Consider the following 14,475-nt stretch of genomic DNA (forward strand, 5'->3'; position numbering starts at 1 on the left):
GACTGTTCATGACACCTTGTTGAATCATACGGATCGGTACAGACTGTTGGAACCCTGAGATCTTTATTCATGTGAAATGTTGCTTACTCATGGAAATAACAGAATTGATATCCCTTGGAGTTCAAAGAGTTTTAAAATGAAGAGGCTTATTAATTCATTTCTCCTACCTATTTTTCATTTCCTTTATTTGGCTACAAATTATTCTCAGAATGAATGATTTATGTATGGTAACCCTGAGTTTGCACTAGGTAGGGGAAACAAAAATCCACACACAAGATTCAAGCCCCAGCACCTTCCCCCACTCCGATCGCCCGTTGAGGCTCTTCCTGGGTCCCTGTTAGGCACAAGGTAACCTGATCAGTGTCAGAAGTCTGAAAATGTGGCCATAAAACCTCTGTGTCCAGTGGGGACACGTGTTCCAAAAGTCCGGGTGCAGTTGTAAGACTTTTAGGACGTCGTATATTAGAAGATATTTCTTACAGCCAGGTGAGGATGGGAGTGGGACACCACAAGAGCAGGCCTCCGTGTTAGTATCCAGGGTGGGGTGGGGTTTGGATTTCCCTCTGTTGCAGTGGTGTGGCAGGTCCAAAGAAGGCTTCCCAGTTTTCTCATTTTGTGTAGGACAAGTCCCATCTCTGACTGATGGTAGAGATGGTTTTATGTTTTCAGGAGATCTATCTCCAGATGTATACTTTGTGATCTTTGAATGCAGTAATTGGCTGAAGGAAGTGATAATGTGTGAGTGGGATGTTTTCTGACTTATCAGAGTTAGCTAATGAGAGGGAAGGGGTGGGGAGGATTTGTCCTATGATTCTGTGGCAGCTAGGTGACACAGTAGGTAGAGTGCTGGGCCTGGAGTCAGGAAGACCTGAGTTCAAATCTGCCCTCAAGACACTTAGATGCTGTGTGTCTCTGGAGAAATCACTTTACCACTGCTTGCCTCAGTTTCCTCATCTGTGAAATGGGGATGATAATAGCACTTACCTCCCAGGGTTGTTGTGAGAATCAAATGAGATAATATTTGTGAAGTGCTTAGCACAGTTCCCGGCACATAGTAAGTGCTATATAAATGTTAGCTTTGTTGATGACATCCTGGCCCCAATTTGTACTTTTTGTATTACCAGGCAAAAAAGAGGAGACTATATCCCAGAGAGACCAAAGAGAGGAAAGGACCTATATGTACAAAAATACTTAGAGCAGCTTTTTTTGTGCTGTCAAAGAATGGAACTGAGGGAGGGCCCATCCGTTGGGAAGTGGCTGAACAAGTTATGGCATGTGAATATGATAGAATATTTTTGTGCTTTGTAAGAAATGACAAAGGGAATGGTTTCAGAGAAACTTGGGAAGACATGTATGAACCGCTGGAGAGTGAAGTGAGTGGAATGAGGACAACGATTTGGACAATAACAACAGTATTGTAAAGACAATCAGCTTTAGACGTCTTAGTAACACTGTGCAGCACCATGTCAGCTATAATTCCACAAGATTCATGATGAAACAGGCTACCTGTAGGCTCGGAGTAGAGATGGAAACTTTTTTTTTTTTTACATGGCCAGTGCTGGGATTTTACTTTTATTTGATTATACGTGTTTTAACTAGGCATTTTGTTTTTCTTGCTTTCTTAAGCAAGTGGAAGCAGAGAAAGTGTTGAGAAGTTGGAGGAAAAGAAGGTGAATCTTTTGTTTTAAAAAAAATCTTAATTTCTAAAAATGAGAGCTTTGGAATACAGACTTAGAAAGAAAGTAAATAGCTTAACACAGTACAAACTTTTTTTCCCCAAACCTTTTGTTGTAGTACAAAATCTTACCCAAGTAGCAGACACCCTAAAATTGAGAATACACCAAATAGAAGTTGACTTCTGAGACAGTAAGCAATATTAAAATCAGAAGTTTGAAAAAATAGAAGAAAACCTTAGGTATCTCATCAAAAATGGCTGACTTGGAAAATGGATCAAGGAGAGGATGATGTAAGAACCACTGGACTCCCTGAAAGCCACGACCAAAGAAAAGAGCCTGGATATCATATTTCAAGAAAGCATGAAAGAAGACTGTCCAGACACATTGGAACAAAAGGGCAGAGAGACAATGAAAGCTATCTACCAATCACCTCCTGAAAGGAGCCCCAGGTCAAACTCATGGGAGCGTCATCAACAGACTCAAAGCGAATACTCTGGACCGAGTGTATACTGACCCTAGGAACACCATATTGCGTTACTTTGTTTTCGTTTTCTTCTTTTTATTGTATCCTGGACAAGAGGTTATCTTCTCTTGTATTCAGAGCAGATCCAAAACCGTTGGTTGAAGGAAGGGTTCCATTGACTTAGGCTGGGTTCTGAAATTGTGGTTTTAATATTTAAGTAATGTAACCTCTGCCTGTGACTTAGTAGGATCTGACTCATTGAGTATGCTCATAAATTAGGTAAGAAACGATAATACGACACACGGTTTTCATTTATGAATTTTGTAAAAAGACCATATAAACAAAAGTTAAAAGGAAAATGAGTCGTTTTTGCCCCTTCTTCATTCCTTATGCTGTAGAGCAGGCATAGTGGCAAGATCTGTAGTCCGTTTCAGTGACTGTTTAGGATGCATCCTAACAATTTGCAGGGCATGAGACAGGAATGCAAAGGTTGCCTCAAGGTACTTTGAGTCTACTAAGGAAGATACAACCATGTTCACCCTTAAATATAATACAAAGTAGTGTGATATAGGCAAATGAAAGAACCAGACAAAGTAGTTTAGTAGTTTTGGAAGGGCAGCAGAGTGCAATCAGGAAGTAACTAGTAGCCTGTTTTGGCAAGGACATAGGAGTGATGGAATGATGATGTGAAATAAAGAAAGCTGAGCTGAAATCAGTTTGTGGTGGGCCTTGGATGCCAGGGCAAGGTCCTGTAGGCAGCGTGAAACCCCTGACGGTTTTGTGCCTTAGAAGGTTGGTGTGGTGGCTCTGTGAAGAGTGGATTGGAGGCTGGGGACTAGGCTACCATCTGGGAACAGCCTAACTTGCTGGGATAAGAGATGATTGGAGTTGTGGAAAGTTAGATATACGAGTGGAGAAAATGGGATGTATGTGAAAGAGTGTTTTTAGTAGGGAGTAGGACACATATTTTCCTCCTAGAAACCCTTTCACCACTGAAGCCAAATGTACTTTGGTCTTAGAGAGTTGCCTAGGGAGGTTGTGACACTGCTAACGTGTGTGAGAGGCAGGGGCAGATTGAACCTGGATCATACTGATTCACAGCTGCCTATCCAGCAAGGTATGCTGTCTCTGCTAAGGTATGGAGCCACTAAACAAGGCTTAAAAGCTGATTGGATATGAAGGGGGAAAGGGGAGGATCAGTTGACTTAGCAGTTTCCATCCTGGCAAACTGGGAATATGTTACCCTGTGGATTACCTTGTATTTAATTATTTTGTATTCTGTTTGTTCATGTTCCGCACTCCCCCCCTACCCTTTTCTCTCTGTCTCATTTTTTACATGTAACTTGCAAGTAGGGACTATTTCATTTACTGTATGTGCATCCCGAGCATTGCACCTAGCTCCTTGTAAGCATGTAATAAGTGCTTGGGATGGGTTAGTGCCAGTGCTGTCGACGGGAAATTGAGAACCTGCTAAGAAAGGTTAGGTGTGGTTTGTTGAGTTTCATTTTGCATTTGAACTGTCAGAGGACTCTCCAGATAGCTGGATCTTTTATTAACGAGCCTATTATGTTCCAAACCCTGTGCAAGGCACTGGGGATACACGTTTGGAAGGATGTAGAAGAAGCTTCTGAGAGGTGAAGGTAAAAGAGGGAAGGGAACATATTCCAGGCTTGGACAGAGAATAGTTGCATAAATAGGTCTTTTGCAGGGAGATGATCATTGAAGCCATGTGAGGGGATAGCCCAGGCAAAGTATAGAGATGGGGGTGGGGAGACAGGTCCATGTAGGGGTTCAGTGACCAGCAGGTGAAGCCAAGGGCAGGCAGGCAGGTAGAGGGACAACCTGGAGAGGGCAGTGGCTGGTTTGCTGTAAAGTCAGGTCCAGGATGGGGGGGGAGCCAAGGGGATGGATGAATTGACTGGCTAGGGAGTGGGAATTACAACAGCAGTTTCTCAGATTAGGGATCTAGGGTTAGGAGGAAAACGCAATCTTGGCATTCCTTTTGGTCATCCCTGGCCTGACAAAGAATAAGGAGCACTAACCCAATGCTACCAAAGTGCTCTCTGGTGGTGTTTCTTGAGTAAGAGACAAAGTGTGATCGGATCATTTGTTTGTAAGCAGCCTTTTTGAAACGCTTATGCATTTTGACAAGTTTGGCAAGTCGCCTGTGTAACTCTCCCAGTTGACAGACCCTCCTTTATAGATCAGCCAGTGTACACCGAGTGTATCACGGTGCTCTCAAAGTCCGGCGTCTAACCCAGAGGTTTTAGTAAACAGCATACCGTGGGAAAGTCATTTCTTCCTTAATAATTTAGTTGTGCCTCAGGCATCAGAATTAATGTTCTGTTCGCTGGTTCAGCCTTTCAGCAAAGATAAGCTGTGGTTGGTTGTTCAGTATTTTTGATACTCTTGACTTTGAGTTTGCTTTATAATGCACACAAGTGAACAGTCTGGTCCTAACTTTAGGGTTCAAAGAAAGGACATTTTCATATATTCTATATGAAATAAAATCTCACCACTTTTAAAAGTATGTAATACATTCTACAAACTACTTTTAAAACTACCCCTTTTTGTGCTTCCTTCTGAATTCCCCTCCTGTTTTTGTGCTGTCCAGTTTAAAAGGCATTTCTTTTTTTTTTTTAACTTTACTGTTGTTAATTGTCCTTTCTTTCTTCGTATTAATCTAGAAAGAAAGGGAAAATTAAAACTTGTAACAGACAAGCAAAGAGAAGGAATTCACATGTGGTCATGTCCAAAATATATTTGTCTTTCCCTTGTATCTGTCACAAGACAGGTAACAGGTGTCCTCACAGGTGTCCTGGAGACATGGTTGAGTATTCCTTTGATAAGACTTCTTAAGTTTTTCTAGGTTATTTTTCTTTACAGTGTTGTTGTCATCTTTGTATCAGTTATTATCCTGGTTCTTACTTTACTCAGGTTCATTTCATAATACTCGGTATTCTCTGATACTGTCTCTTTCGTAATTTCATCCGTTACATTAATATACCACAATTTGTTCAGCCATTCCCCAGTTGTCCCCAGTAAGGCCCTCATTTAGATTGTAATTCTTGTTTTTCCCTCTTTTAATTCCCCCTTTAGTTTTAGGAAGTTTTGTCTTGTATGTGACTCTTCCCTTCAGCTTGTTGTCCTACGTCTGACCTCCCTTGAGCCCCCAAGCTGGTTTCCCTAATTGAGTTTGATCAGTTTCTGGAACAGACTGTGTATTCAGGTAAGATAGCTCTCTGGTGACCACTTTTGGCTTCCCTTCCTTTTGCTTATGGCTTCTCATGTACTCTGATTATGAGGAGTAACAAGTCCACTCCCCTTCTTTCTTTCTCCTCTAGCATGTTCCTTGTTTTACTCTTCCTTCCCTTTCCCCTCTCAAAAATCTTCTGAACTGAACCATTCGACCCCTAGGAATTGTTTTATCTTATTTAATTAACTGTATATCTTTTAAGACACGACGATTCTGAAGGAACACTCATTTCTTCTTTGCCATTAAAATGTTAGTGCTACATTATCCTGTGGTTCCTTCTGGTAGCTCAAATAAATTTCCCTTTCTAGGTTTCTGTTGATTCTAATGTTTTGTATTACGGAGTTCCTTGTTAGTTCTGGCCCTTTTATCAGGAATCCTTAAAAGTCTTCTTCCAATAAAGGTTCATGCTTTCCTCTCTCTAGAATTATAGTATTCTTGGTTTCAAATCTATTGCCTTTTGGAATGTTGTAGCCCAGTATTCTGGTCCTCTGGTTTCAGTAGAAGTTGCCAAACCTTGTGTGCACCTGGTTGCAGTTTCCAGATGTTTGCTGGGTTTTGTTTTGTTCTTTTAAATGGGAAATTTCTGGATTTTAGATATGACATTCCTAGATCTGGACAGTTTTCATTTATGATTTCTTGAAATACAGACATTTAAAAATCACGATTTTCAGGGAATCCAGTGATTCTTAAATGATCTTTCCTTGACCTGTTTTCCAGGTAATTTTTTTTTATATCAGATATGTAACATTTTCTTCTTTTCAATTTTTTGGTTTTGTTTTAATGTTTCTTACTGTGTCATGGGGTTGTTGACTTTTCTGGTCTAGTCTGATTTTCAACGATTCCATTTTTTGGTTAAGGTTTACCACTTAATCTTCTAAGCCAGTTCTCCTTCTGAGTCTTTTCTTAGGAGCTTTTGTCTCATGCTTCATTTCTTTAAGGTAATGTAATCTTTCTTTCTTTCTTTTTTAAACTAGGCAGTAGGGTTAAGTGACTTGCCCAGGGTCACACAGCTAGTAAGTGTCAAATGTCTGAGACCACATTTGAACTCAGGTGCTCTTGACTGCAGGGCAGGTGCTCTATCCACTGTGCCACCTAGCTGCCCCCCTAGGTAATGTAATCTTTGAGGAAAATTCCTCTTTTCCTTTGAAAAAGGAAAAACTTACAGTTGTTACGGAGTTAGATTTGCAATAATTCTTGGCAGTGGTCTGTTTTCTTTGACTTACTTATTTCTTCAGCTTTAGTTCCTAAATAGAGCTCCGTGCTAGGGCAGAGCTCCATCCCCTGATACACTTTTGGGTCCGACTCTCTGGTCTTGTTGTGTGTCCCTTGGGTTCTTGCCAGGGTAAACTTGTCCCCTGGATCTTTGAGCACTGAATCTTGAGGGCTCTCTCTGGCGTTCCGGGATAAAGTTCTGGGGTGCTTTAAAGCCCCTAGGTTTGAACCGTCTTGGTATGAGTTCTGTGCCATTGCTGCCCAGGTGCAGCTCTCTGGGATGCTGTCATAGGACCCACTACTCTTGCTGCCTGCAGATACATAACCTTGAGGCTGTATGTGTCCCTGGCCTTCTCTCTAGACATGCTCTTTTCCCTCCTGAGGTGTCCTTTCCTAATATCCGTGTGCTTCTGACCTGCTTTTGTACAGTTATAGAGTGGAACAAGTCAGTTACTGAATGGATTTTGGGATGATGAGCAAATCAGTAAACCTTGTGTTTCGGTTTCTTTGTCAGAGTGCTTGGATATGTTGATCAAATTCCCTTTGTGTGAATACAAAGAATTTTGTTTTATTTGTAATCAGATAAACAGATGTACATGCTGAGGAAATAGATACTAAGATCATATAACATTAGAGTTGGGAGGATTAAGGAAACTGAGTTTTAGATTGCGATTTGCCCACAGTGATAGAGTTAGTACGTATCAGAGCCAAAGTCAGAGACACGCTGACTCCAGTGCTCCAATCTGAGGGACTTTCAGAGTCCAAGTTAAGTTAAAGGTGTGCCACTTTCTATTATTGTATTAATTAACTAAAAGCTTAAAGATACTAGTTCATTTATCCCAAGTGTTTAATGCTTCCTTTAGCCCTAGGTCAGCTCTCCTTCTTTGATAGTTGGCCACACCTCCACCATCCATTCCAAGGTTGAACTTTTAATGATCTCAGTCACAGGCCATTTCTAGGGTAAAACCCCAGGTTCGTATTCATTGTTTCTGGTTTGGTTAAAATTACCTTCCTGAAATCTACTTGAAGCAGCTGGAAAGATTTCCAAGCCCCTGTTCCCCAAAATTCATAAACTGGCTTTTTCTTTGTGAACTCAAAGTATCTTGCTCCACTCCCCTCATTTCAGTGTAGTTCAGTTTATTTTGGATCTCTCTCCTTCCCCCAGTACAAATTCGTTCTTTTTCCCTTTACGCACTCAAAGGTTTCACAGAAAAGACTGGGTTTTCCCTAAAGTTTTACTTCTCCACTTTTCACCGAGGATTACATTTGTTAACCCTGACCCAAAGAGAGTAATCACTCCTTATCTCCCATCTCTTGGCCAGAGTTGTTGTTTTAGTATTTTTTCTTGACAGATATTAGCTTAGTATTTCTTCATTTACCTGTGGACATCTCTATCCCTAGATTCTTGAAGGTTTGGGGGAATGGAGGGAATGGTGTTAGTATAGCTTTCCCTAGTAATGCTTTACAAGCAATTAAGATTATTAGACATAAATTGCCTGTCCTGGATATATTAGCTTGGATCCTAAAATCCCTTTTGATAACTAGAACGTATTTTTTATGTCAGTTGTGCGGTAGACACCCTGTTAAAAGACAGTAGCACTGTCAGTATTAGAAGTAGCCACCTTTTCATCAGTGAAATCCCAATAGAAAAGTCATTGTCCTACATACTATGTCTAGCAGAGGTAGAGTAATTGTCATTAGCTCATGTGTTGGTAGCTAGCTATCACGTGTAATGCTTTTAAAACTCTAAGGAATTAAGTTTCTTCCGTCTCTGACTTTGGAATCCCCCGTAACATCCGGAGTTATTCTGGTTATGTTTAAAAGAACACATCCAGATGTGTTTATTACAAATTTCTCCTCTGTGCAAAAACACTCTTTCAGTAAACATTGTTTGATATTCTGTTGAATCCAAACTCCTAACTTAGACTTGGGTTTTACTGAATTCTAGTTTGCTTTGTGAAAATGGAGGTATTTCTGAAAAGCTATACATAAATGCCATTTTATTTTAGATGCAGTTGGGGAAACTCAGTGTTGGAAGGAGCACTGTTGATTCAAGCCTTTTGTCTAATGAATCCCATTTACAGTAATGCTGCCCTCTAATTTTGTCTGGTAGGTTTTCATAGAGAGAGAATACACTGTGTCCTGGCGAGGACAAGGACCAGCTAGAAGCAGACCATGTTGAGGTACTTGCTTGTGTTCTTACAGCTTCTTCCTTTTCCTTTGGCAGTGCACGACCTCATCTTCTGGCGGGATGTCAAGAAGACTGGCCTTGTCTTTGGCACAACATTGATCATGCTGCTGTCCCTAGCAGCTTTCAGTGTCATCAGTGTGGCTTCTTACCTCATCTTGGCCCTTCTCTCTGTCACCATCAGCTTCAGGGTCTACAAGTCTGTCATCCAAGCTGTACAGAAGTCAGAAGAGGGCCATCCATTCAAGTGAGTGGAAAAGTATTTTGAAGGAAATTCTGCAGCTCAGTGACCATTATGACTGTGCTAAATACTGTAAGAGTTTACTCCATGCGCTGGTGTGGTGCCATTAAGCAGCATGGGGTTCTGCTAAGGAATTCCTTGCAAAGGGAGGTTTCTCCAAGAAGGGGCACTTTGTGGAGGCTACACTGGTGGGCTAGAGAACCTTTCAGGTCCCACATCTGGCAGAAACTAACAGCTTGAAATAGTGAACAGATGGGGTAACTTAACGGCCCCTAGCCTTTTGGAAAGTCAGGCCTTGGAACACTCTATAAATCTTAATGCTTGGCAAAGTGTTTTCATCCATGGCATGTTAAATGGCCGGAGAAGTTGGGGGTTCTTGATTCATCACATAGTTCTGTTAATGCCTCAACTACATTTATGTTAGAGGTCAGGTTTTGGTAAAACCAGATAGGTAGGTGGGCATATGTTTCTGGGATCACTCTCTGGCTACTCAGACTTTTTTGCAAATATCAGTCATAGGGTTTCTAACACTTTCCTGTTGAAAGTCTCAACCCCTTAAAGTATTATTTTGAGGGAAAGAAGTGGCAAGTATTTTTATCATTTTTTAGAGAAAAGGGAGCTTTCCCAAGTAGGGAGGAAGAGATTTGTTCAGAGTTGCCCCAAGATTTAATGCTGCCACTCTGCCCCTTAGTCTCCTTTCATTTAAAGAAAACAAAAGGAATAATTTTTACCTCAGGCAACATATGTTCTTTAGGATTGTAAAAAAAATGCAAGAGGGGCAGTGGATAGAGCACCGACCCTGGAGTCAAGAGGACCTGAGTTCAAATGTGACCTCAGACACATAACACTTACTAGCTGTGTGACTCTGGGCAAGTCACTTAACCCTAATCGCCTCAACCCCCCCCCCAAAAAAAAATATGCAAGAAAAATGGTTTAAAGAAGTAATTTTATTATTGGCTCTGCTAGTGCATTTTCCATGCCACTTTTTTGTCCTTAAGAACATGATTCTGAATTTATATGGTGGGGTTTTATTTTGTAACTAAATGCTTTAGGTAGTTATTGCCCCTAATTCTCATGAACTCATTTTAAGGCAGAAATTTTACTTTTCGTTTTACAGACAAGAAGGTCAATACAAGGCTCATGGTTACATCACAGTAACATGATAAAGCTGAGAGTAGAGACCTAGGAGTTTTTGAGTAGTGTCCCATTCACCATCCACTTAGGAGACCAGATTTATACTTCCTTGCAAGCAAAGAGGAAGCTTCCAGCTTGTTGGGTGGATCCCGGATTGGTTGTGATCTTGTAGGAAGACAGGGCTGAGATTTAAGAGAGGCAGGCATGGGTGGGTTGCAGTCTACATTGTTAGAAAGAAAATCTAGATGGATGAGTTTGTCTTTTTCCATGAAGGGCCTATCTGGATGTGGACATTGCTTTGTCCTCAGAAGCTTTCCATAATTACGTGAACGCTGCCATGGTCCATGTCAACAAGGCCCTCAAGCTCGTCATCCGTCTCTTTCTTGTGGAAGATCTGGTGGACTCCTTAAAGGTCAGAGCTCGAGGGGCTGATGAGGGCTCGGTGGGGGAAAGGCAAGAGGAAGCCAGGCACTAACTAAACCGAGCTGAGCCCTGACTGAGTCTACAAAGGGAGGGCGGGAAGTAGTGGAGAAGCCCCTTCTTCCTGCTAAAAGAACACAGATCAGGAGGAGGAAGGGGAGAAAGTAACTAGCAGGAATTCGGCTTAAATCTGGCTTTGGGGTAAGGGTTCTACAGAACCTTAGCAGCTCTGCCATCTTGAGAACCTCTAGAGTTAGTAGTGATGGCAGGCAGGTGCTCACTTAAGGAGCGAGGTCGGCAAACTGTCCCGGTGTGCTTTCGAGGTAAGAATATTTTTTACATTTTTAAATGAAGTTTCATTGGACTTAAAAGTGCAGAAACCATTCTTGGTTCACAAGTTGTGCAGAAAAACAGGCCTCAGGCCAAAGTTTTCTGACCTTTGAGCTGGGGGAATCTCCAGTGAACTGTCTGCCACCTTGGGATGGTGCCTCTGATGGCCTCACTGTATCCTTTGTAGCTGGCTGTCTTCATGTGGCTGATGACGTACGTGGGTGCGGTGTTCAACGGGATCACCCTCCTGATTCTTGGTAAGGCAGTGGTGTCGCTAGAGTGCTTGGGAAGAGGTTGCAAGTCAAAGTCTGGGAGAACTTCCCTGGGGAGGAGGCCGCCTCCCATTTGTGCTCTGTGTGTGTGTGTGAGTTGTCTCTTCCTAGTTAGCGATGGGTCATCTCTTACACTGGAACGAGAAGTCCTTGAGGGCAGGGGTGAACACAGCCCTGTTTTTGCCATTGTAGTCCCAGCATTTGGCACAGGCACTGACGTGCTTGTCAGTGGGTGCAGAGGCTGGTCCGGCACCGTCTTTGTCTTTACTGTGCCACGTGGCCTTGACCCCAAGTGTCCTTCACAAACCATGTTTACTGGTATGCCGCTATTTTCCTGCATCCCCCTAAAGCTCAAATTACATTCTTAATTTAGATTTCTTTTCTGGGAGTTATTGTGAATCAGAAGTTAGAACTGTTTTCTTTAATTCAGATTTAGAAGGTGCATATATTGCTTTGATTATGCCATACATTTCCTCCTTACATAACATTGTTTCTTACAGCTGAACTGCTGGTCTTCAGTGTTCCAATTGTCTATGAAAAGTACAAGGTAAGTAATTGACTATTTCAGATAAAGTGTTATTGAAGAATGGTTGATTTCAGTCTATTAGATGTTGAAAACTTGTTTCATACTTTTATCATTATTATTTCCCGTAGACTTCTAGGGGAGCACCTCAGTAGAGGTGCTGTCAAGCTTAGGGCTTCAGTGAGCGAGGAACATTTGTAACAGAAAATAAAAAATCCAAATTATGTCCCCAGATCATGGAAGAATTCATGGCTAGCTCTTCCTGTGGCTTTTCAGCATTGTGTTACTCCTTTGCGTAGGTGAACATAGTTACATTAGAGGAAAAGGACTTACATAGGGGAGGAATTGCTTAAAAGAAATTGAACGTTCTTTCTGCTTTTGCAATTGCACTGTCTTTCTTCCTTAAAGACGCAGATTGACCATTATGTTGGCATTGCTCGTGATCAGACCAAGGCAGTTGTTGCAAAGTAAGTATTTCTTATTGCTACAGTGTGAAAATAACTTCCTGGCACATCGAAACTTCTTCCCTTGAAACATTCTGAAGCTTACTCCCGTGATGGGGTAGGGGAAGCTAGATGGCTAAGTGGATTGAGTGCCGCGCCTGGAGTCAGGAAGACCTGAGTTCAGATCTGGCCTTAGACACTTACTAGCTGTGTGACCCTGGGCAAGTCACTTCTCCTCTGTTTGCCTTAATCCAACAGAGAAGGAAAAGGCTGACCATTCCATTGTCTTTGCCAAGAAACCCCATGGACACTATGTCACGAAGAGTTGGACACAACCAAGCAATTGAACAGTAACACAAACTCGGTGTTGTTTATTTGATTCAGTTGTGTCTGACTCGGTCCCCATGTGGGATTTTCCTGGTAAAGGCACTGCACTGGTTTGCTCTTTCCTTCTCCAGCTCATTTGACACATGAGGAAACTGAGGCAAATAGGGTGTCTAGTAAACTTACGTAGTGGAGAACATGGAGTTTGAAATCAAGAAGACCTGAATTCAAATTCTACCTCAGTACTGAATAGGTATGTGACTCTGGGCAAGTTCACTTGCCTCTGTGAGCCTGGCCTGGTGTTGATGAGCTGAATCATAGATTGAAATCTGTGTGGGCAAAGGGAATTCCCACATCAGGGGAATCCCTACCCTGATGAGATCACAGATCTACTTAGTGTGTAAATCACGAATTAGGGTTCTTTCACCTCGTGTTAGAGTTAAAACGTGTTTTATTCCAAAGGTGGCGTCATTTTTTTCTTTTGTGTTTCTTCTCATAGGATCCAAGCAAAACTGCCTGGCATTGCAAAGAAAAAGGCAGAATAATAACCGTTCAGAAACTGGAAATCCAACAGTTACTAAAACACCATTTAATAGTTTATAACCATTGTTACTCGTATGAAGGAGTATACGCTCATTGTCAGCTTGAGCCTGCATTCCAAGTTGGTTTGTTTTTTTAATTTGGTAGTTTTCCCCTCCCTCATCCTTGCCCTCAGTACCAAGCACAAGAGTCTTCTGGACTAAAAAGAACTGATGTCTTAGAATCTACGAGAATAAAAGAAAGATCACATCAATGGCATGAATCCACAGCTAGTTTGGTAGGGGTGGGGTGGGGAGGGTGGAAGAGCAGGGAAGAGGCCGACCACCTAATTCCCAGAGACTGGTCTTTACCAATCTCTCATCATCAGCTTATCTTTATTTTTAAATTAAAAGAGAACTGTTTTTATTTTTGGCAAATTCTTTTGGGACAGCAGTATGGGCATGAAAGGACTTTAGTATTTCACATCTTCTAGGTCTTTTGAACCTCTTTGGCCTCATTTTCCTGCAGCACTGTAGGAAAGGCCAGCACAATGGTCCTTGCTCTTCTCTCCAGGGGGACCTCTGAAAAGGTGCAGCCCTTGGTCCCATTTAGTAACTTAGAAACAGTAATGATGTTCTTTCTGTCTAATAAGCGAGCTGTTGGTACTGGAGAATGAGGGCCAGAAGGGACCCTCCTCAGCCTGCCCCTCTCTCCTCCCTGAACGGTTAAGGAGCTGCCGTTCTGAGAAGCAGACGCTTGTGTTATTCCTTTTCTCTGACACCAGTTCTGAGCTTTAGTCTTCTATAACTCATTCCTATATTGTGCTTTCCTCCCTCTCCCCCACCTCACTTCAAGTTTAATAAGGTTGTACTTTTCATATTATGAAATAAAAAGTCTGTAACTGCTGTAAACTTGGTAGAGAAAAATAATCTGCATGTGGCCTCCTCAGTTGTTGTAATTCTATCTCAGTCCGGGCTAGGGGAATATGCTCAGAGGAACTTGTGAAACATGACCCACCTCTTCCACCTCCCTTCTTTGCCCTGTCTGTTGTCTTCTCCGCTGGGCTGTCCTTACATACCTTTCTGATCTTTGCCCTAAGGAGCAGTGTGCCTGAGCTGTACTAAAAACAACCTCTGACCCCCAAAACAAGGGGTTTTGGTTGGCAGCATGGGTTTGGGAGGAGGAAATTAACCCCCCCCTTTTTTTTAATCGGAAGAACAAAATGCAGATTAGTTTATAGAAGTACATTTTGTGGTTTACATGGAGTCTAACCTTGTTTTGAGGGTAGCTTTGCATTTTGGAGGTTATATGTGTTTATTTCGAAGATTTTCTTCATTTTTATGGGGGCAAGTGGAGAATATGTCTTTTCAACATTTGCCTTGGCCCAAACTGTCCCTTATGACATGGTGGTGAAGCAGTTCCTAGCTGGGGCCTCTAGGACCAGGGCCCTGGTTCCTGAGGCAGGGTGGGTGAG

General features: G+C 42.0%; 1 protein-coding gene across 4 annotated transcripts in view; it reads left to right on the forward strand.

Moving 5' to 3' along the window:
* The window catches only part of RTN3 (reticulon 3), a 49,124-nt gene extending 35,994 nt beyond the window's left edge, over nucleotides 1-13,130 (forward strand). For all 4 annotated transcript variants that reach the window (XM_020968214.2, XM_020968215.2, XM_020968216.2 and 1 more), the window contains 6 exons: nucleotides 8,835-9,042; nucleotides 10,444-10,582; nucleotides 11,108-11,177; nucleotides 11,693-11,739; nucleotides 12,124-12,182; nucleotides 12,982-13,130. In XM_020968214.2, the coding sequence (XP_020823873.1) occupies nucleotides 8,835-9,042; nucleotides 10,444-10,582; nucleotides 11,108-11,177; nucleotides 11,693-11,739; nucleotides 12,124-12,182; nucleotides 12,982-13,027 (569 nt within the window). In that variant the 3' untranslated portion in view covers nucleotides 13,028-13,130. The remainder of the gene's footprint in view (nucleotides 1-8,834; nucleotides 9,043-10,443; nucleotides 10,583-11,107; nucleotides 11,178-11,692; nucleotides 11,740-12,123; nucleotides 12,183-12,981) is intronic.
* Nucleotides 13,131-14,475: the final 1,345 nt, after the last annotated feature.

The sequence above is a fragment of the Phascolarctos cinereus genome, unplaced genomic scaffold, assembly GCF_003287225.1.
Source record: "Phascolarctos cinereus isolate Bilbo 61053 unplaced genomic scaffold, phaCin_HiC Scaffold_9;HRSCAF=440, whole genome shotgun sequence".
Taxonomy (NCBI): domain Eukaryota; kingdom Metazoa; phylum Chordata; class Mammalia; order Diprotodontia; family Phascolarctidae; genus Phascolarctos; species Phascolarctos cinereus.